The 16,025-nt window shown below is 45.4% G+C and overlaps 1 protein-coding gene across 10 annotated transcripts in view; it reads right to left on the bottom strand.

Moving 5' to 3' along the window:
* KDM4C (lysine demethylase 4C) overlaps positions 1-16,025 on the bottom strand; it is a 1,194,550-nt gene that overhangs the window by 419,304 nt on the left and 759,221 nt on the right. For all 10 annotated transcript variants that reach the window (XR_003857317.1, XR_003857316.1, XM_029605175.1 and 7 more), the window contains one exon: positions 4,355-4,568. Coding sequence is in view for 8 of the 10 variants with exons in the window: in XM_029605175.1 (XP_029461035.1) it covers positions 4,355-4,568 (214 nt within the window). In the remaining 2 variants the exon portion in view is untranslated. The remainder of the gene's footprint in view (positions 1-4,354; positions 4,569-16,025) is intronic.

Genomic DNA, 16,025 nt, shown 5'->3' with positions numbered 1-16,025 from the left:
ATCTTAATCAACGCCTGCCCTTTCAAGTGACTACTTTTGAGAAAATACCAGATGGTACCCAGTCACATTGTTAGCAGGAAAAATGAAATACTCTGCTGATCTCAGGAATTCTACTTTTATTATGAATAATCAAGAAGACAATTTTACAGACCTTAGACTGATGAGTCAAAGTGGATGCGGGTATTTTATTTAACAATAAGTTTTATTAACCCTTTACAGGTGGCCACTTATCAACAAGCTATAAAGGTTATGGATGATGGTCCTGGTCCACCTAGGAAACAACTTCCCAAGAAATAACTCCCAGTAACCAAAATTAAGTCCAGGTCTAAACAAAAGAAAACAATCCCATGCCCCAGAAGACTAAGTGAGGAAGAGTTTCAAGGCTGGGGTCATTAGTTCCTATACCTATCGCATGGCCATTACAGTCCTATGGACAGAATTTGCTGGTGGTTCACAAGGGGCAGGCTTGGGGTAATCGGGTATGCATACCTTGGATTTGCAAGAGGCGGCACATATGGGGGTGGGGCGGCGACAAGACAGACCACAGGGCTGTCACCCGCCGGTGGACAAAGAAGCAAGAGACCATGTGGCTGCCGGTGGAGCCCAACTCGCCAGCAGCATAAAAAGAGGAAAGGTGATGTGGCAACCGGCAAAGCCCAACCTGAAGGCAGCAGAAAAATAGGAGAGTGAGGCACTGCTGGCTGCCATGGAACAGACTATCTGTATGTGAATATGTCTATGTCAAAAAGGAAGACTGCCTAAATGTGTATTTGTGTGAACAAGGTGCATGTGTGTGCATAAATGGATCCTATATGGTAGTGTGTGTGGTGTGTGTGTGTGTGAATGGCAGCCTCCTCGAAAATGTGAGTGAATGGGAGTCTGCTGGGGGGGGGAGGGATGTATGTGTGAATGTGAGCCTGCCTGGGATGTGTGAGCGTGCATCTGAATGGAAATCTGCCTGGGATGTGTACATGAATGTGAATGGGAGCCTGCCTGGGATGTGTGTATGTGAATGGGAGCCTACCTGGAGTTTGTGTATGTGAATGGGAGCCTGCCAGGAGTGTGTGTGTGAATGGCAGCTTGCCTGGAGTGTGTGTGTGAGTATGAATGGGAGCCTGCTTAGGATATGTGTGTGTGTCAATGGAAGCCTGCTTGGGATGAGTTTGTGTGTGTGTGTGATTGGGATCCTGCTTGGGTTTTGTGTGTGTGTAAGCCTTCCCCTCCTGATTCCCATTAATCTACAACAATCTCAGGGCATCTGGAAATAAAATGTCCCCAGGTTTGGAGCCTATTATGGCTTAGTGTTTGATATGTGTGCTGTTTTGAAATATTTCATTGGTGTTTTGGAAATTTTGGATATTCTATGTATTGACTTTTTATGAATATGGCTTTACTATTATAATTGATGATTTATATTTCTTAATTTTATTGTTTTAAGTTTTTATGAAGAATGGTACTGTTTCAGTTTTTCCATTTTTGCTCTGCATATAGAGGATGGCTTTTTCAGGGTTCCAGTTCAGTTCTTTGCACAATTCTATTTATACCTTCTGGTCTCTTTATTCTGTATTTTGTCAGGGTCTGTCTGTATTCTGCATATGTGACCAAGGTAAGATATTTTGCTTGTATGTAGTTTCTATGTAGGGATTTATAGCAGTCTGATTTGTTCTGTTTTCCTAATAGGTGTAGTACTGGTGTTCTAGGGCCTTGTGTAATATGTGCAGTGTTGCCTTTTCATAGATATAAGGTTGCTACTCTTTGAGTGCTGACAGTTAAGGCTGTTTTGCTATGGGAGGTTTAATATATATTGTAATGGTAGTTCTGTTTATTTATTGCTTTCTGAGGGCTAAGCCCACACCCAACATGCATTATAAAAGGTCTAATTCCATATGAATTCCAAGTGGTTTTTTTTGCAGTTTTCTGGTTGGCACCACAGCAGTGCATGTAAATATAATATGAATGTTGTTAGTGATATTTTTATTTATTTAATGAATCACTTTGCAGATAAAAACTCTTGCCCAAAGTGATGTACAAAGAAGACTACTTTTGAATGTTCTTTTTCATTTAAAATTGGTTACAAATGCATAGTTTAATTGTGTGTGTATGAGTGTCTGTATAGGCTATGTGGAGGCAGCATGTGTGCAAGACTGTAAGGTTTTCATACAGTACCTAATATCTTTCCACTGACCATGGGTTCCTTGGGGGGGGGGGGGGGGGGAGTCCACAAGTGTCAGTTATTACAAATATACAGTCATTCATCAAAATGCGTTACGACATTAACGCACATGGTAACGCCATAATGCATATGATAATAACTCTAGCGCATGGCGCGAATGCAAAGTTTGGGGAAGGGTTGGGATTAGGGAGGAGTTTGAGAGGAATTTATGAAAACGAGGAGCAATATCGCATGCATTAGCGTTGTTAAAACCGTGCGATAGCATGCGTTATGCGATAGCATGCGTTATGCGATAGCATAACGCATGCTATCGCACGGTTTTAACAACTACACCTTTTTTCCTGGCGTTAAGCTGTGCAATATGACCGAAATGGCCATAATGCAATTCGCAATACATTTTTCAACTTGAATTTCGGCCACTTCTGGCCTTTGGAAGGGAGAGGGGAGAAGGGAGGAGTGGAGTGGAGTAGGTAGAGAGAGAGAGAGAAATACGTGTCCACACAAAAAAAGATTTCTAACAATCCATCATCTATTTTAAATTTTATGAATGAAGGCATGAATGCTTCCTTATGGAAACTGTGTTTGGATATGCTGTAATCATTAATCCTTATGGAATTGGGATACAGTTGACCTGCTCTGATATCTAAACTAAAGGGAGGAAATGTGCATATTAGAAAGCCTAGAGTTGTTTTGGTCATTGCAGTTTAGGTATCAGAGCAGATAAAAGGTGAATATTGTGCAGCATCTTACAGAAGCAGATGACATTAAAGAGAAATGAGAGTAATGTAGTCATCGATGTTCAAGGGAAATGTGATAAGGTAATGAAAGAACATGAAGAAGTGAGAGCTCTGAGAATATCATAACAGTCTTATAACAAGTTGCTTACATTTTAATAAAGTTGCTTACTTCTGGAGTTTAAAATGGTAGGCAGTGCAGATTATTGGTAGGAGGGAGTAATATAATGAGCTAATAAAATATGTATGATTTATGCATGAAAGAGGAACAGTGGCCATATAACTTTAGACTTAACCGTATATATTAAAAAAAATATCTGGTTAAGTTACAGTCCAGTCAAAAAAAAAAAAATCATGGCTTGTCATCCGCCTCCCTCCCACTTGAGTTGCCAAGGTCCTCCAGGACCAACCTTCCACCCCCTTAAAATGGCTCATTTAAAGTAAACTAAAAAAATATTGGTGCTGGGAGAATCCACTCCCCCACCCCCTGCTCCACCTTAATCTCTAAAATTTGTTCGGCTCTCAGAAACCCCCTCCACCCCAACCCTCACCACAACCCTTTCCCTTCTCCCCGCACCTTTATTTAAAGTTGATGTCCAGGATCACAGTAGCCTCCTACCGCGATCCGGACCCGGCGCTTCTGTGGATGCTTCTGCCGTTGCCAAGCTTTTATTTTTTTTTGACTGGAATGTAACTTAAACAGATCTATTCTTTTTTGAATATATTCGGTTAAGTCCAAAGTTACACGGCTAACCATAGCCAAAAACTTTATACATAACCGGCGATATTCAAAAGAATATCCAGTTATGCTCCAAGTTATCCAGCTACAGCTAGTTGGATAACTTTAAGCAAATATATTCAGCAGGAGCTTTATCCAGCTGAATATACAGGACAAGCTATCCAGCTAACTGTAACCGGGTAACCTGTTCACTAAACGTCCTACTGAATATGGACCCCATAAAATATAGGAAATTTTTAAAAGTAACGATTTCAGAACAAAATTTTTAATTTATGAAGTGTATTACTGCTTGCTATCTACAGATTTACCTAAAAATAAAGATGAACAAAAATGTGCAGCTGAAACTTTTCTAAATAAATAACCTAATACATTACTGACTGGCTTTGAAGATCTATCCTTCTTTCATCAGGTCAAAACTCTTCAAAGCTAGTCAGAAATGCATTAAGCTATTCATATAAAAAGTTATTGCCTTAAACATTTTGTTGACATTTCCAAATATCTAAGTGAATTATGTACCTCTCTGAAATATTATAGAGGTCATTGTGAAACTTCCTAATAAGGTAAAATAAAATAGATTTTTTTGTAGTTTCTGGCTGACTTTTATTCTGCAAGAAAAAAATCAGAGATAAAGGAGAGAATAAAATATTAATACAAAACAAGTTGGACAGGAAATAAAAATCCTTTTGAAATAAGCAATTAGTTACTTACTTGCATGAACCTGGACACAGCACTCTGTACAGGAAATCAAATGACTTTTTCCATCCTCCTCAACAAAAGAATTTAGAGATGAATGTTTACTATTGACCTCATCGTACAAAAAACACATTTCTGGAATAAGAGGTTTGCTCCTTTGGTCTTTTGGAGGAGTTCCATTCACTTTTGATTCCCAGTTAGACTTAGTTTCTTCATCATAGTTTGCCATCTAAAAAACAAAACAGTAGTAAAAAAATAATGAAAAAACCCCCTGATTTTCAATTAAACCTACATCTCTAGTTTTCTGCAATTCTGTGAATTCAAAATTTGCCATTGACTTTGATCTTCATTGCATTTTATCTTTTAAATGTACTGAAATACAAAGAAAATAAAAATTACATTTATGGGCAGCCCCTTGGTGCGAATCTTCTGGCACTGCCTCTAACTGGATATCCGTGAAGGCGGCCAGATACTCACCCAGTCCCGGGTTGGCATTAGTGGAAATTGAAGGGGCTCTGGAAGGGGGTGGAGGGGCGGTGTTCCACAGGATCTGCAGATGGTGCTGGCAGTAAGGCAGCGCAGCTGGCACGTGTTTGTGGCTCCTCCCTCCCCTTGGCATGGACCAAAAATGGGGCTCCCACTGGGCATGCTGTCATCATCAGTCAGTGCCAACTATGTCTCCATCCCCAGAATAGCTATGGGGAAGGCACAATGGTGATACAACGAGTGCGGGGCCAGAGGGAGATTTAAATCCTGTTAGCTGATCTGCATTACCCTTTTTCACCACATGTCCCGAGATCTGTCCTTTCTGTTTTCCCCTGTCTATTTGGTCAGCTTATTTTTAAAAAATAGGAGAAGGGGAAGTAAGAAGCACGCAGTCAGAAGTTTACTTGTGCTTGGCTTCAGCCCTTCAAAAGACCATTTATGACTGAATTAGCAATTCAATGAACTGAAAAACCCCTCCCCCTCAAACCCCCCCCCCCAAAAAAAAAGGAAATTGTCATATTTGTTTTTTTAACAGTGTTTGTTTTATTATAACCTGCTTTGGACATTATAGTGGCAGTATATAAATATTTGTAAATAAATAAATTAATGGAAGGGCATTGATACACATCTGGACCTTTAGCATAGGGTTTATTTAATGATAAACAATTGCTGTGCTTGGAAGGTGTCTTCCACTGGGCTCAGTGAATACCTGCATACTTTAACCCCCTAATTACTCCCTTTGGGTGTGCATTTTGTGTATATATATGGGCATATTTATTGGTTCCTGTTTCTATACAAAAAAAGGGGGGGGGGGAGGTATTTGGGAGTGGGCGGAGGCTTGCTTCGCAACCCGCTGGTCGTAACCCAGCAAAATGCATGGTAGGGTCATCAGTGGCCCCTAGGATATGGCGACCATGTGCCCTGTTTGCCAGCTGGTGCTACTGACTCAACGGAGGGGCAAGTAGGTCTTCTGCGGGGTCACTCATGCCTGTCACAACATGCAGAAAATCAGTAAGGGCTGGGAATCCAATGCACAGCAGCCCTGCAAGGCTTCCCCTTACAACCTAGCAATAGGTCCTGGGGCTGGCTGGGATGGGGGCCCAGCGCTGAGGCCAAAGATCCCATCCTGCCTGGCAATGTCGTCGACAAAATTTCTGATTGTGATAAAGCGACGGAGCAGATTAGTGGCAATAAATGTACCCTTAGTCACACGGAGCCCGATAGCCTTCCATGTCGGGACCTCTCCCATTATCTTTCTTGCTTTCCTTCTATGGCCGGGTCTGGACATTCTTACAGGAGGTCCCATCCCAGCAACCCTTTGCCATACAGATATCACAGTGGGCAATCTTACTGGAGATATTCTCCGCATGAATAACCTTCGCCGAAATGTACAACTTCACTGCTGGGGATGACCTCTGGGTCCCTAACTTTGGGATTACTCCCCAAGGAGGTACATGCACACTTATTTCTCATACATGTATCTTTCTTTGTCAGTACATCCATAAAAGGACCCTTCTTACCTTCTTCATTATCACAACCATCATGCTCAGAATCCTCCCCACAACAATCCTTACCTGGCCCATTCCAGACGCAAACACCACATGAACACTGTGCTACCCCCTAATTACACACACCATATTCATTTCTCGATGCAAGCTACTCTGCCAGCTCTCATGGGCTCAGCCTTCCCACACACAGGTGATCAGGTGTTGCCTCCTTCTGACACATAACCCCCTTTTGCTTCTAGTCATCCTATTCCACAAGCTGCCTTGTCCTCTGCTATTCTTCACAGAGGTACCCACACTAATGGCCCTGTTGGAGACTGAATTCCTGCTTGCTCATGGCCTTCCTTTGGGACATCTGCTGCAATCACTAGCATCTTTCCTACAGCAAATAGTGAATCAGGCATCAGCTTAGGTGGAGAAGCACAAGAGCCACATACACTCGTCTTGCTCCACATCCAGCAGCTCCTCTCAATGCTCATCTTCCAATTCTGGTAAGTCTAGGGCAGGTGTTCCCAACCTTTTTGGGAACGTGGACCCCTTTCCAACCTCCAAAATTTTCAGAAAACCCCACATGCATCTCTTTAATTTAAGGCTTACAGTTATATGCCATATAAAGAAAAATTATTAATTTAATAACAAAGAAATGATTCCCATATATACTCATATAAAGTCAAAAGATTTTACCTCCAAAACCTGTCCCTAAAATCGCAGTTGTCTTATCCACGGATCAATCCACATAATGCTGATACTGTAATTCAAGATACATGAGTGAATCGTTTGAACGCTTCTCCTCTTGATCCCTTAATTTACCCGCTGCTATGAAGACAATGACGGCACTTACAGGTGTGCAGGCATGTCCTCCCCCCTCCAAAGCTAGGGTCTGATTGGCACACTTAGAATCACGTGGTTCAAAGTGTGCCACTGGGACCCTGAGGGGGAGGAGGGAGGACACACCTGAGTGACCGCAAATTCGTCATTGTTCTCATAGCAGCAATTGTTCGAGTTAAGGGAACTAGAGGAGTTTTGGGGAGAAAAGCTGTACTCCTGCTACACTGGGACACTGTAGAGGAGGAGGAAGGATGTTTGTGAGCAAATGCAAGGGCCGCTGTCATCCAGATAACAGCAGATGAGTTAAGGAAATGGGAGGGGGAAGGATTCAAAAAGGGGGGACAGCAATGGGGGAGGAAGGAAGGATTTTTACAGCAGGGACAGCCATGGGGGAAGGAGGGAAAGATTCAAACAAAGAATGCAGCCATGGAGGAGGGAGGGAAGGAATCAAACAAAGGGGGCAGCCATGGAGGAGGGAGGAAAGGATTCAAACAGGGGGAGGCAGCCATGGGGGAGGGAGTGAAGGATTCAAATGGGGGGCAGCCATGGGCGAGGGAGAGAAAGATTCTGACAGCAGGGCAGCCATGAGGGAGGGAGGGAAGGATTCTGACAGTAGGGACAGCCATTAGAATAATGACATCTTACCCTCAGGCAAATGAGTGCTGAGAAGAAAGAGAGCATCTTACACCGCATCATGGAGTATATGCAAATTTAATTCATGCATTTTCATTGTGGATATTCTGAAAACCCGACTGGCTGTGGGGTCCCCAGGACAGTTTTGGGAAGCTCAGTTATAGAACATGCAAAGGAGGCCAATAATTGTGTAGTTGCAAGAGAATTTGACATGTGAAAAACTTGTGAGAGATTGTAGAAAAAATGAAGAAAAACTGATACAACTGCCAAAGTCAAAGAAAGCCTAATGTTGCAAAAGTGTGCCTTTTGAAGGAATGGAAAAGGATATGAATGACTGGATAATGGAATGCAGACAGAATGACTGCATTGTGACTTGCTCGAGCATTAGGATTCATGCCCTTCAAATGACAAAAGAAAAATATTCAGTGACCCAAGGTCCGAAAGAATGCACAGCATTGTCTGGTTGGTGTTCACGGTTCATGAATCGATATGAATTGTACCTTCATCAGCGCCCAAAGATTTCACAGAAAACTGCCTAAAGAGCTTGATGAAAACATCTGTTCATTCCACAAATTCATTATATGGCATAGAATAAATAATCATTTCGACATGAATAACATTGGTAGTATGGATGAAGCGACAATGACATTTGATATGCCTGGCAATCACACTCTAATTGGCATTGGTGAGAAGACCATACTTGTAAAAACAACTGGTCATGAAAAGACCCATTTCACGGTGGTCCTGTCTTGCCTGGCAGATGGCACGAAACTGTATCCAGTGGTAATATTCAAGAGAAAAATGATGTCAAAGAACCTAAAAATTCCAACAGGCACAAATGTTCAGGTTCATCTTAAAGACTGGATGGATGAGGAGGGAACAAAATGGTGGCTGTGCAATATGTGGGGTAGGCAACTAAGCACAGGGCTAAGAAAATGATCGTCACTATTGGTGTGGGATATGTCCCGCGCACAAAGAACAGAGCATGTGAAGGACGATGCAAAGAAAATGACGATCACATTAGCAATGATTCCAGGAGGTCTGACATCAATCCTCCAGCTGTTAGATGTCTGTCTCAACAAACCTTTCAAGGACTAATTGCAGCATATGTGGCAACAATGGATGCGTTTTGATCAAGCAAAGTTAATGAAAGGAGGGAACCTGATGAAACCAGACATTGATTTGTTATTGAAATGTGTAAAGGATGCCTGGGAGTCAGAAATGGTCAGGAAGTCAATCCTGAAATGTGGCATTAGCAATGCAATGGATAGATCAAAAGATGTTGCCATCTATGAAGACAAAGATGAATCAGCATTGGATGAATATTCAACAGATGAAGACAGCGAAGACAACATTTACGCTGATGGCTTAACCAAAAATACAGTTCCATGATTTATTTGAACATTCAAACGATGAAGAATCTGTCTTGGAAGGATTTGAATAAAAGAGGATTTAAACAGCAGGGACAGCCATGGGGGAGGGAGGCAAGGATTCATACAGCAGGGACATTTTCTTAAGTTGTTAAATGATAATGTTTCTTATGAGGTAAATACAATGAGTGTATCTCCCTCTGAATTCAATACAATATAGCACATAAACAGAAGTATATTGGGCATACTAAACATGAGATTAGAATGAGGATCATTGAACATAAAAGCTGTTTGAGAACATCGAAAGAGGGGGCTCCTTTGGTAGTGCATTGACAATTGTGTGGTCATCATGTGGAAGATATTAGGTTTTTTGTTAATCAACAAATAGTAAAGGGGTGATATTGTGAGAAAATTATGGCAACTTGAGCAGAAATTCATTTTTCTGTGGAACACCATCTATCCAAATGGTTTGAATAGTGGTATTGAGTGGGAGGCACACTACTAAAGTTTGGAGTTTCCGAATATTTGATGTGGGGGAGGTGTTGTTGTATCCCCGGGTTGAGTATCATATGCTGTGTTTTAGCTCTCTCTATCCCTCAGCATTGTAAGGGACAGATATGATTTGGTGAACTAGTAAGAGAGAGGTGGTTAATACATGATGATTGGTCCATTTGGGCTATTTAAACAGTTTGGATGCTGGCGCATGTCTGGCTGGATGGCACCGTTTTGACAGAATGGCAGTGGAAATACGGTTGATTGGTCTTGATTTAGTAAATTTTCGAATACCTTGGAGTTATGAGGTAAGTTTAGTTAATGGTGAGAATATGAGTAGGATTGTATTAGGTAGTTTATATGGATTAATGTCTATTTGTATGTACCGGATCTCTCTCCTGGCTGTAGAGAGTCCTGATTTGGTTCTCCCTGGTTCTGTTTGCACTATTGACACAGGAGGGATTCCAATCCAGGCTGCATGGCTCTTAAATGGTAGGCTGGGCAAAGGAAGGGTCCCTTGGCTTTCTTGGATGGTGATGCCATTATTTGTGTGCATCAAGGGCTTAGGAACTCGCCGTGCTTAGTTGTAAACGTCGGATGTGCAGAAGTTATGCGCACAAAGTGCGCACAAGTTGTGCATGCGGGCAATGGAGTTTGTGCGCGCGGCACAGTTATGCGCCCAGTTGTGTAAGCAGCAGCAGCAAGCTTGAGTTCTACTCTGACAAATCTGGGGGGCATTTGTTTTGGTGTTTACTTTAGGGTTACTGGTACATGGCCCAATGGCCTGTGGACTTGGTGGAATGGAGTGTTATGAGAACTATTTTGTTCCTCCAGTTCTTCCCCATTATAATTGAATAATTAATGGCAGATATTTGAAGAATTAAGATTATTTGTGATTGATGCAGTTCAGCAACACCTAAGTGGAGGCCATTGTGAAAACGTTCTGCTACAAAAAGAGGTGAAATTTTTTTAACTATCTAGTTTAGAATCACAAGGACTCAATAACTATATCGAATGGTGTCATTTTCTGTGAATCGGAATTTTTTTGTGATCTGGGTCAGCATCAGACTATTGGATATCACTTATTTTTATGATCTGCATACAACACTTGAAATATTTTTTAATAAGGATTACTGGATTGTAAATTGACCAATTTGATTTGATTTAACTACAAGAATGTGTCATAGCATTTTACAATTAATTCATAATCTGGTAATGAGAAAAGACAAGCTAAGATAAAAGATAACTTAAGAAGGTAGAAGCAGTATAGTTCAATATTCTATAATAAAATCAAACATTTTAAATCAGTCTACAAATAAAATCAAGAATGAAAAACATTAAAATAATCACACTATAAATAATAAAATTAAAAGAATAGAAATGAAATAAAATGCAGAAATAAAACTGTACTTAGTACTAATAAAATATAATACAAAAAAAATGTTGAGATTACTTACCTGATAATCTCGTTTTCCTTAGTGTAGACAGATGGACTCAGAACAAATGGGTATAGTATGCTCGTGCTAGCAGTTGGAGACGGATCTGACGTCAGCACGGGTGTATATATACCCCCACAGGAAGCGTAGCAACTTAGTAATCTTCCTTGCAAAAGCTGTTATGGATGTGCGTACTGACGCTCAGTGAAAAGTGAAACAGGATTCCCCTGACCGATTGATAGTAGCTGGAGACCGCCAGCATTCCCAACCGGAAGGCATTGACACCTGGTAGAGTGTACGCTCTTATGGAAACAGATGACATGGCTTACCTTGAATCGGTGAAACCCATGTACACAGGCAGCTGGGCGGGATGCTGAGTCCATCTGTCTACACTAAGGAAAACAAGATTATCAGGTACGTAATCTCAACATTTCCTGTCGTGTAGCCAGATGGACTCAGAACAAATGGGATGTACAAAAGCTTTACTCCCAGCCTGGGCGGGAGGCTGCCTGAGGACCATGTAGGACTGCCCTTGCAAATGCTGTGTCCTCCCTGGCCTGGACATCCAGACGGTAGAACCTGGAAAAGGTATGGAGGGAGGACCACGTCGCCGCTTTACATATTTCTGCAGGCGACAGCATCCTGGATTCTGCCCAAGATGCCGCTTGTGCTCTGGTAGAATGAGCCTTGACTTGCAGAGGCGGAGACTTCCCGGCCTCCACGTAAGCTGCTCTGATAACTTCTTTAATCCAGTGGGCAATGGTGGGCCGAGAGGCCACTTCCCCTTGTCTTTTCCCGCTGTGCAGGACGAACAGATGGTCCGTCTTTCGTACTTCTTGTGTCATTTCCAGATATCTGGGCAGCATTCTGCCGATGTCGAGATGGCGTAACAAACGCCCTTCTTCAGATTTCTTCAAACCCGCCGTGGTAGGCAAGGATATAGTTTGGTTAAGGTGAAATTGTGAGACCACTTTAGGTAGAAAGGAGGGAACCGTGAGAAGATGGATAGCCTCTGGAGTGATTCTGAGAAAGAGATCAAGGCAGGACAGTGCTTGTAGCTCTGAGACGCGGCGTGCTGGACAGACCGCCAATAAGAACACCATCTTCAAGGTTAAAGAACGGAGATACAGGCCCAGAAGGGGTCTGAAGGTGGATCCCGCGAGGAAATCCAAAACAAGGTTGAGGTTCCACAAAGGCACTGGCCACTTCAGTGGCGGACGAATGTGCTTAACTCCTTTCAGGAAGCGAGACACATCTGGATGCGTGGCAATGGTCTTGCCATCCCTCCTGGGACCATAGCAAGACAGTGCAGCCACCTGAACTTTGATGGAGCTGAGGGAGAGACCCTTCTGAAGCCCATCTTGCAGGAAATCCAGAACAATAGGGTTTGTGGTCGCATGTGGATTGGTGCCATGAGTGTCGTACCATGCTTCAAATATTCTCCAGATCCTTACGTAGGTGAGGGAAGTGGAAAACTTGTGTGCTCGGAGGAGTGTATCTATCACGGGCTCCGAGTAACCTCTTTTCTTCAGTCTAGCCCTCTCAATGGCCAAACCGTAAGAGAGAATTGAGCCGGGTCCTCGTGGAGGATGGGACCTTGACGTAGAAGGTCCCGGAGAGGAGGCAGGGGAAGGGGCTCCCCTGCCAGTAGTCTTCTCATGTCCGCGTACCAGGGTCTTCTTGGCCAGTCTGGTGCCACTAGAAGAACTAGGCCCCAGTGCCTCTGAATCTTGTGGATGATGGCGCCCAGCAGAGGCCACGGAGGAAAGGCGTATAGCAGAGCCCTGGAGGCCATGGCTGAACCAGGGCATCGATTCTATGTGAGAACGGGTCGCATTTGCGGCTGAAGTATATGGGTACGAGCATTGGACTTGTCCGCTAGTAAGTCCATGTCCGGAATCCCCCAGTGATCCACAAACATCTGGAAGGCTGTGGGTGACAGCTGCCACTCTCCCGGATCTAGGCTTTCTCTGCTGAGGAAGTCCGCCGCGGCGTTGTCCTTCCCGGCAATGTGGACGGCTGAGATGTCCTGAAGATTCGCCTCTGCCCATGCCATCAGCGGGGTGATCTCCAGAGATACCTGTTGGCTTCTGGTTCCGCCCTGACGGTTGACGTATGCTACTGTAGTGGCGTTGTCGGACATCACTCTGACTGCTCTGTTCTTCAGTCTGTGAGCAAATCGTAGGCATGCCAATCGGACTGCCCGGCATGCCTGTAGACAGTTGATGTTCCACTCTGACTCTTATCTGTTCCACCGCCCTTGTGCGGTGAGTTCTTCGCAGTGTGCTCCCCAGCCGCTCAGGCTGGCATCTGTGGTGAGCAGAGTCCACGTGGGTGAGGACATCTTCGACCCCCTGCTCATGTGGTTGGACTGCAACCACCACCGTAACTGGGTCCCTACTCTGGTTGGCAAAGGAAGGTGCGTAGAATAGTTCCGCAAGCGGGGGCTCCAGTGAGAGAGCAGGGAGTGCTGTAACGGTCTCATATGGGCCCTTGCCCAAGGTACCACTTCCAGGGTGGATGCCATGAGGCCGAGAACCTGCAGATAATCCCAAGCAATGGGCCGACTGGCTCCCATCAAGTACCGGATACGCGTCTGAAGTTGTAACCTTATCTTGGTAGTGAGACTGACTGTGTCTGCCTGGGTGTCGAACTGTACTCCCAGGTATTCCAGCGACTGGGAAGGCTGTAGGCAACTCTTGCTGAGGTTGATTACCCAGCCCAAGCTTTCCAGAAGGGCGATCACTCTGTCGGTTGTCCGATGGCTCTGCTCTCGTGATTTCGCCCTGATCAGCCAGTCGTCTAAGTAGGGATGAACCAGGATTCCTTTCCGTCTGAGTGCCGCTGCTACCACTAGGACCACCTTGGTGAAGGTCCGCGGTGACGTGGCCAACCCGAAGGGCAGAGCCCGGAATTGGAAGTGGCGGCCTAGAACCTTGAAGCGTAGGTAGCGCTGATGATCCGGATGGATCGGGATATGCAGGTAGGCTTCTGACAAGTCTAAGGCCGTGAGGAATTCTCCTGGCTGTACTGCGGTCTTGACGGAGCGCAGTTTCCATGCGAAACCTCGGGACCCTTAAGTACCGATTGACTGACTTGAGGTCCAGTACGGGCCGAAAGGTGCCCCCTTTCTTGGGTACCATGAAATAAATGGAATAGTGTCCAGAATTCACTTCCCAGGCAGGTACTGGGATGATGGCTTTCAAGGACAGGAGCCTCGCCAGGGTAGCTTCCAATGCTGCCTTCTTGTGTATGGGACATGAAGATTCCACAAACTTGTCCGGAGGGAGATGATGAAAGTCCAGATAATATCCCTCTCGGATAATGGTGAGGACCCACTAGTCCGACGTAATCTCGACCCATCTGGGGTAGAAGAGGGTTAACCTGCCCCCTATGGCTCCATCCCCCAGATGAATCGGCGGATTCTCATTGTGAGGCACGGCCGGGGCCTGAGCCCGGGCCTGCTCCCCTCTTGCGCTGCTTGGTCCGAAAGGACTGATTCCTGGCCTGAGGACGCGGCGCCTGGTAGCGACTCCTGTAGGGAGTGAAGCGCTGTGAGCTTCTGCCCCTGGAGAGCCTTGGAAAGGCGCGCTGGTTCCTTCTGAACCGATCTTCCGGCAGTCGAGGTACTAGCGAGGCGCCCCATGTGCTGGCCAGTCTATCAAGGTTGCTACCAAACAGGAAAGAGCCCTTAAAGGGCAATCTGGTGAGGCGTGTCTTCGAAGGAGCATCAGCTGACCATTTCCAGATCCAGAGCTGCCTCCTGGCGGCTACGGAGGATGAGATCTCCTTGGCTGTTGTCCGGACTAGGTCTGATGCAGCATCCGTAAGGAACGAGAGAGCTGACTCCATTTCTGCTGCTGGAGCATTGTTCCTGACCTGTGACAAACAGGAACGCGTCACCACTGTGCAGCAGGTGGCGATCCGCAAAGATAGAGCTGCCACCTCAAAAGTCTGTTTCAGAATGGCGTCCAACCGCCGGTCATGAGGCTCCTTGATGGCCGCCCCCCCTTCAACTGGAATGGTAGTGCGCGTGACCACAGCACTAACCAAGGCGTCCACCTGAGGGCACGCCAGCAGTTCCTGAATAGCCGGTGCCAGGGGGTACATGCCTGTCAGGGCCCGAGCCCCTTTGAATGAGGCCGCTGGTGCAGCCCATTCTAAATCTATCAGTTGTTGTGCCGCTTGCAAGAATGGAAAATGGTGGGCTGTAGGACGAAGACCTTCCAGCAGGGGGTTCTGCGCGGAGGGTACCGAAGCACTGGGACCTGTAATATCCAACTCCGCCAGGCACTGAGACACCAGGTCGGAGAGATCCTCTTTAGGGAAGAACCGCCTCATGGTTCTATATGGCTCAATCCCTGAGAGAAGTTCCCCCTCGTCCGGGAGTTCAGACTCGTCCGGTGAAACATCCGGGTGCGACTGATCTGGACTGTCTGGAGGCGGGAGGTCTGGCACACGATACGGGCATGAAGGTCCCGGAACAGGATCCGCTGGAGCCGTAACCGCAGCGGCAGCCGCAGCCAGACCAGCAGAAACAGCAGAAACAGCAGGAACAGCAGGACCTGGATGGGAAGCTGTTTGCATCTGTACAAAGGCATGAATCCCCTTAAAGAGATCCACCCAGGAAATGGAGGCGATCTCTAACCGCCGGGGTACGAGATCCCCCGGGATTCCAGGTTGGTCGAGACAGCCCGCTAAATCCGGGGTAGCCCCTGGGGAACTGTCAGCGAATCGTGGTTGGGACTGGTCCTGACCCGAGGCTCCCACGGCCTCCTCACATTGGGCACATAGGGAGTCTGGCTCTTCACTGTGCGTGGCTCTAAGCTGGCATGCAGAGCAGAGGCCGAGGGCTTTAATGCCGGAGGCAAGAGGTGCCCCTGCTGAAGCCGCTAAGGCGTTCTGTTCCATTGAAAAATATGCGCTTAATAATAAG

This window comes from Rhinatrema bivittatum, chromosome 1 (assembly GCF_901001135.1).
Source record: "Rhinatrema bivittatum chromosome 1, aRhiBiv1.1, whole genome shotgun sequence".
Classification (NCBI taxonomy): domain Eukaryota; kingdom Metazoa; phylum Chordata; class Amphibia; order Gymnophiona; family Rhinatrematidae; genus Rhinatrema; species Rhinatrema bivittatum.
This window is presented reverse-complemented; position numbering and strand designations above follow the sequence as displayed.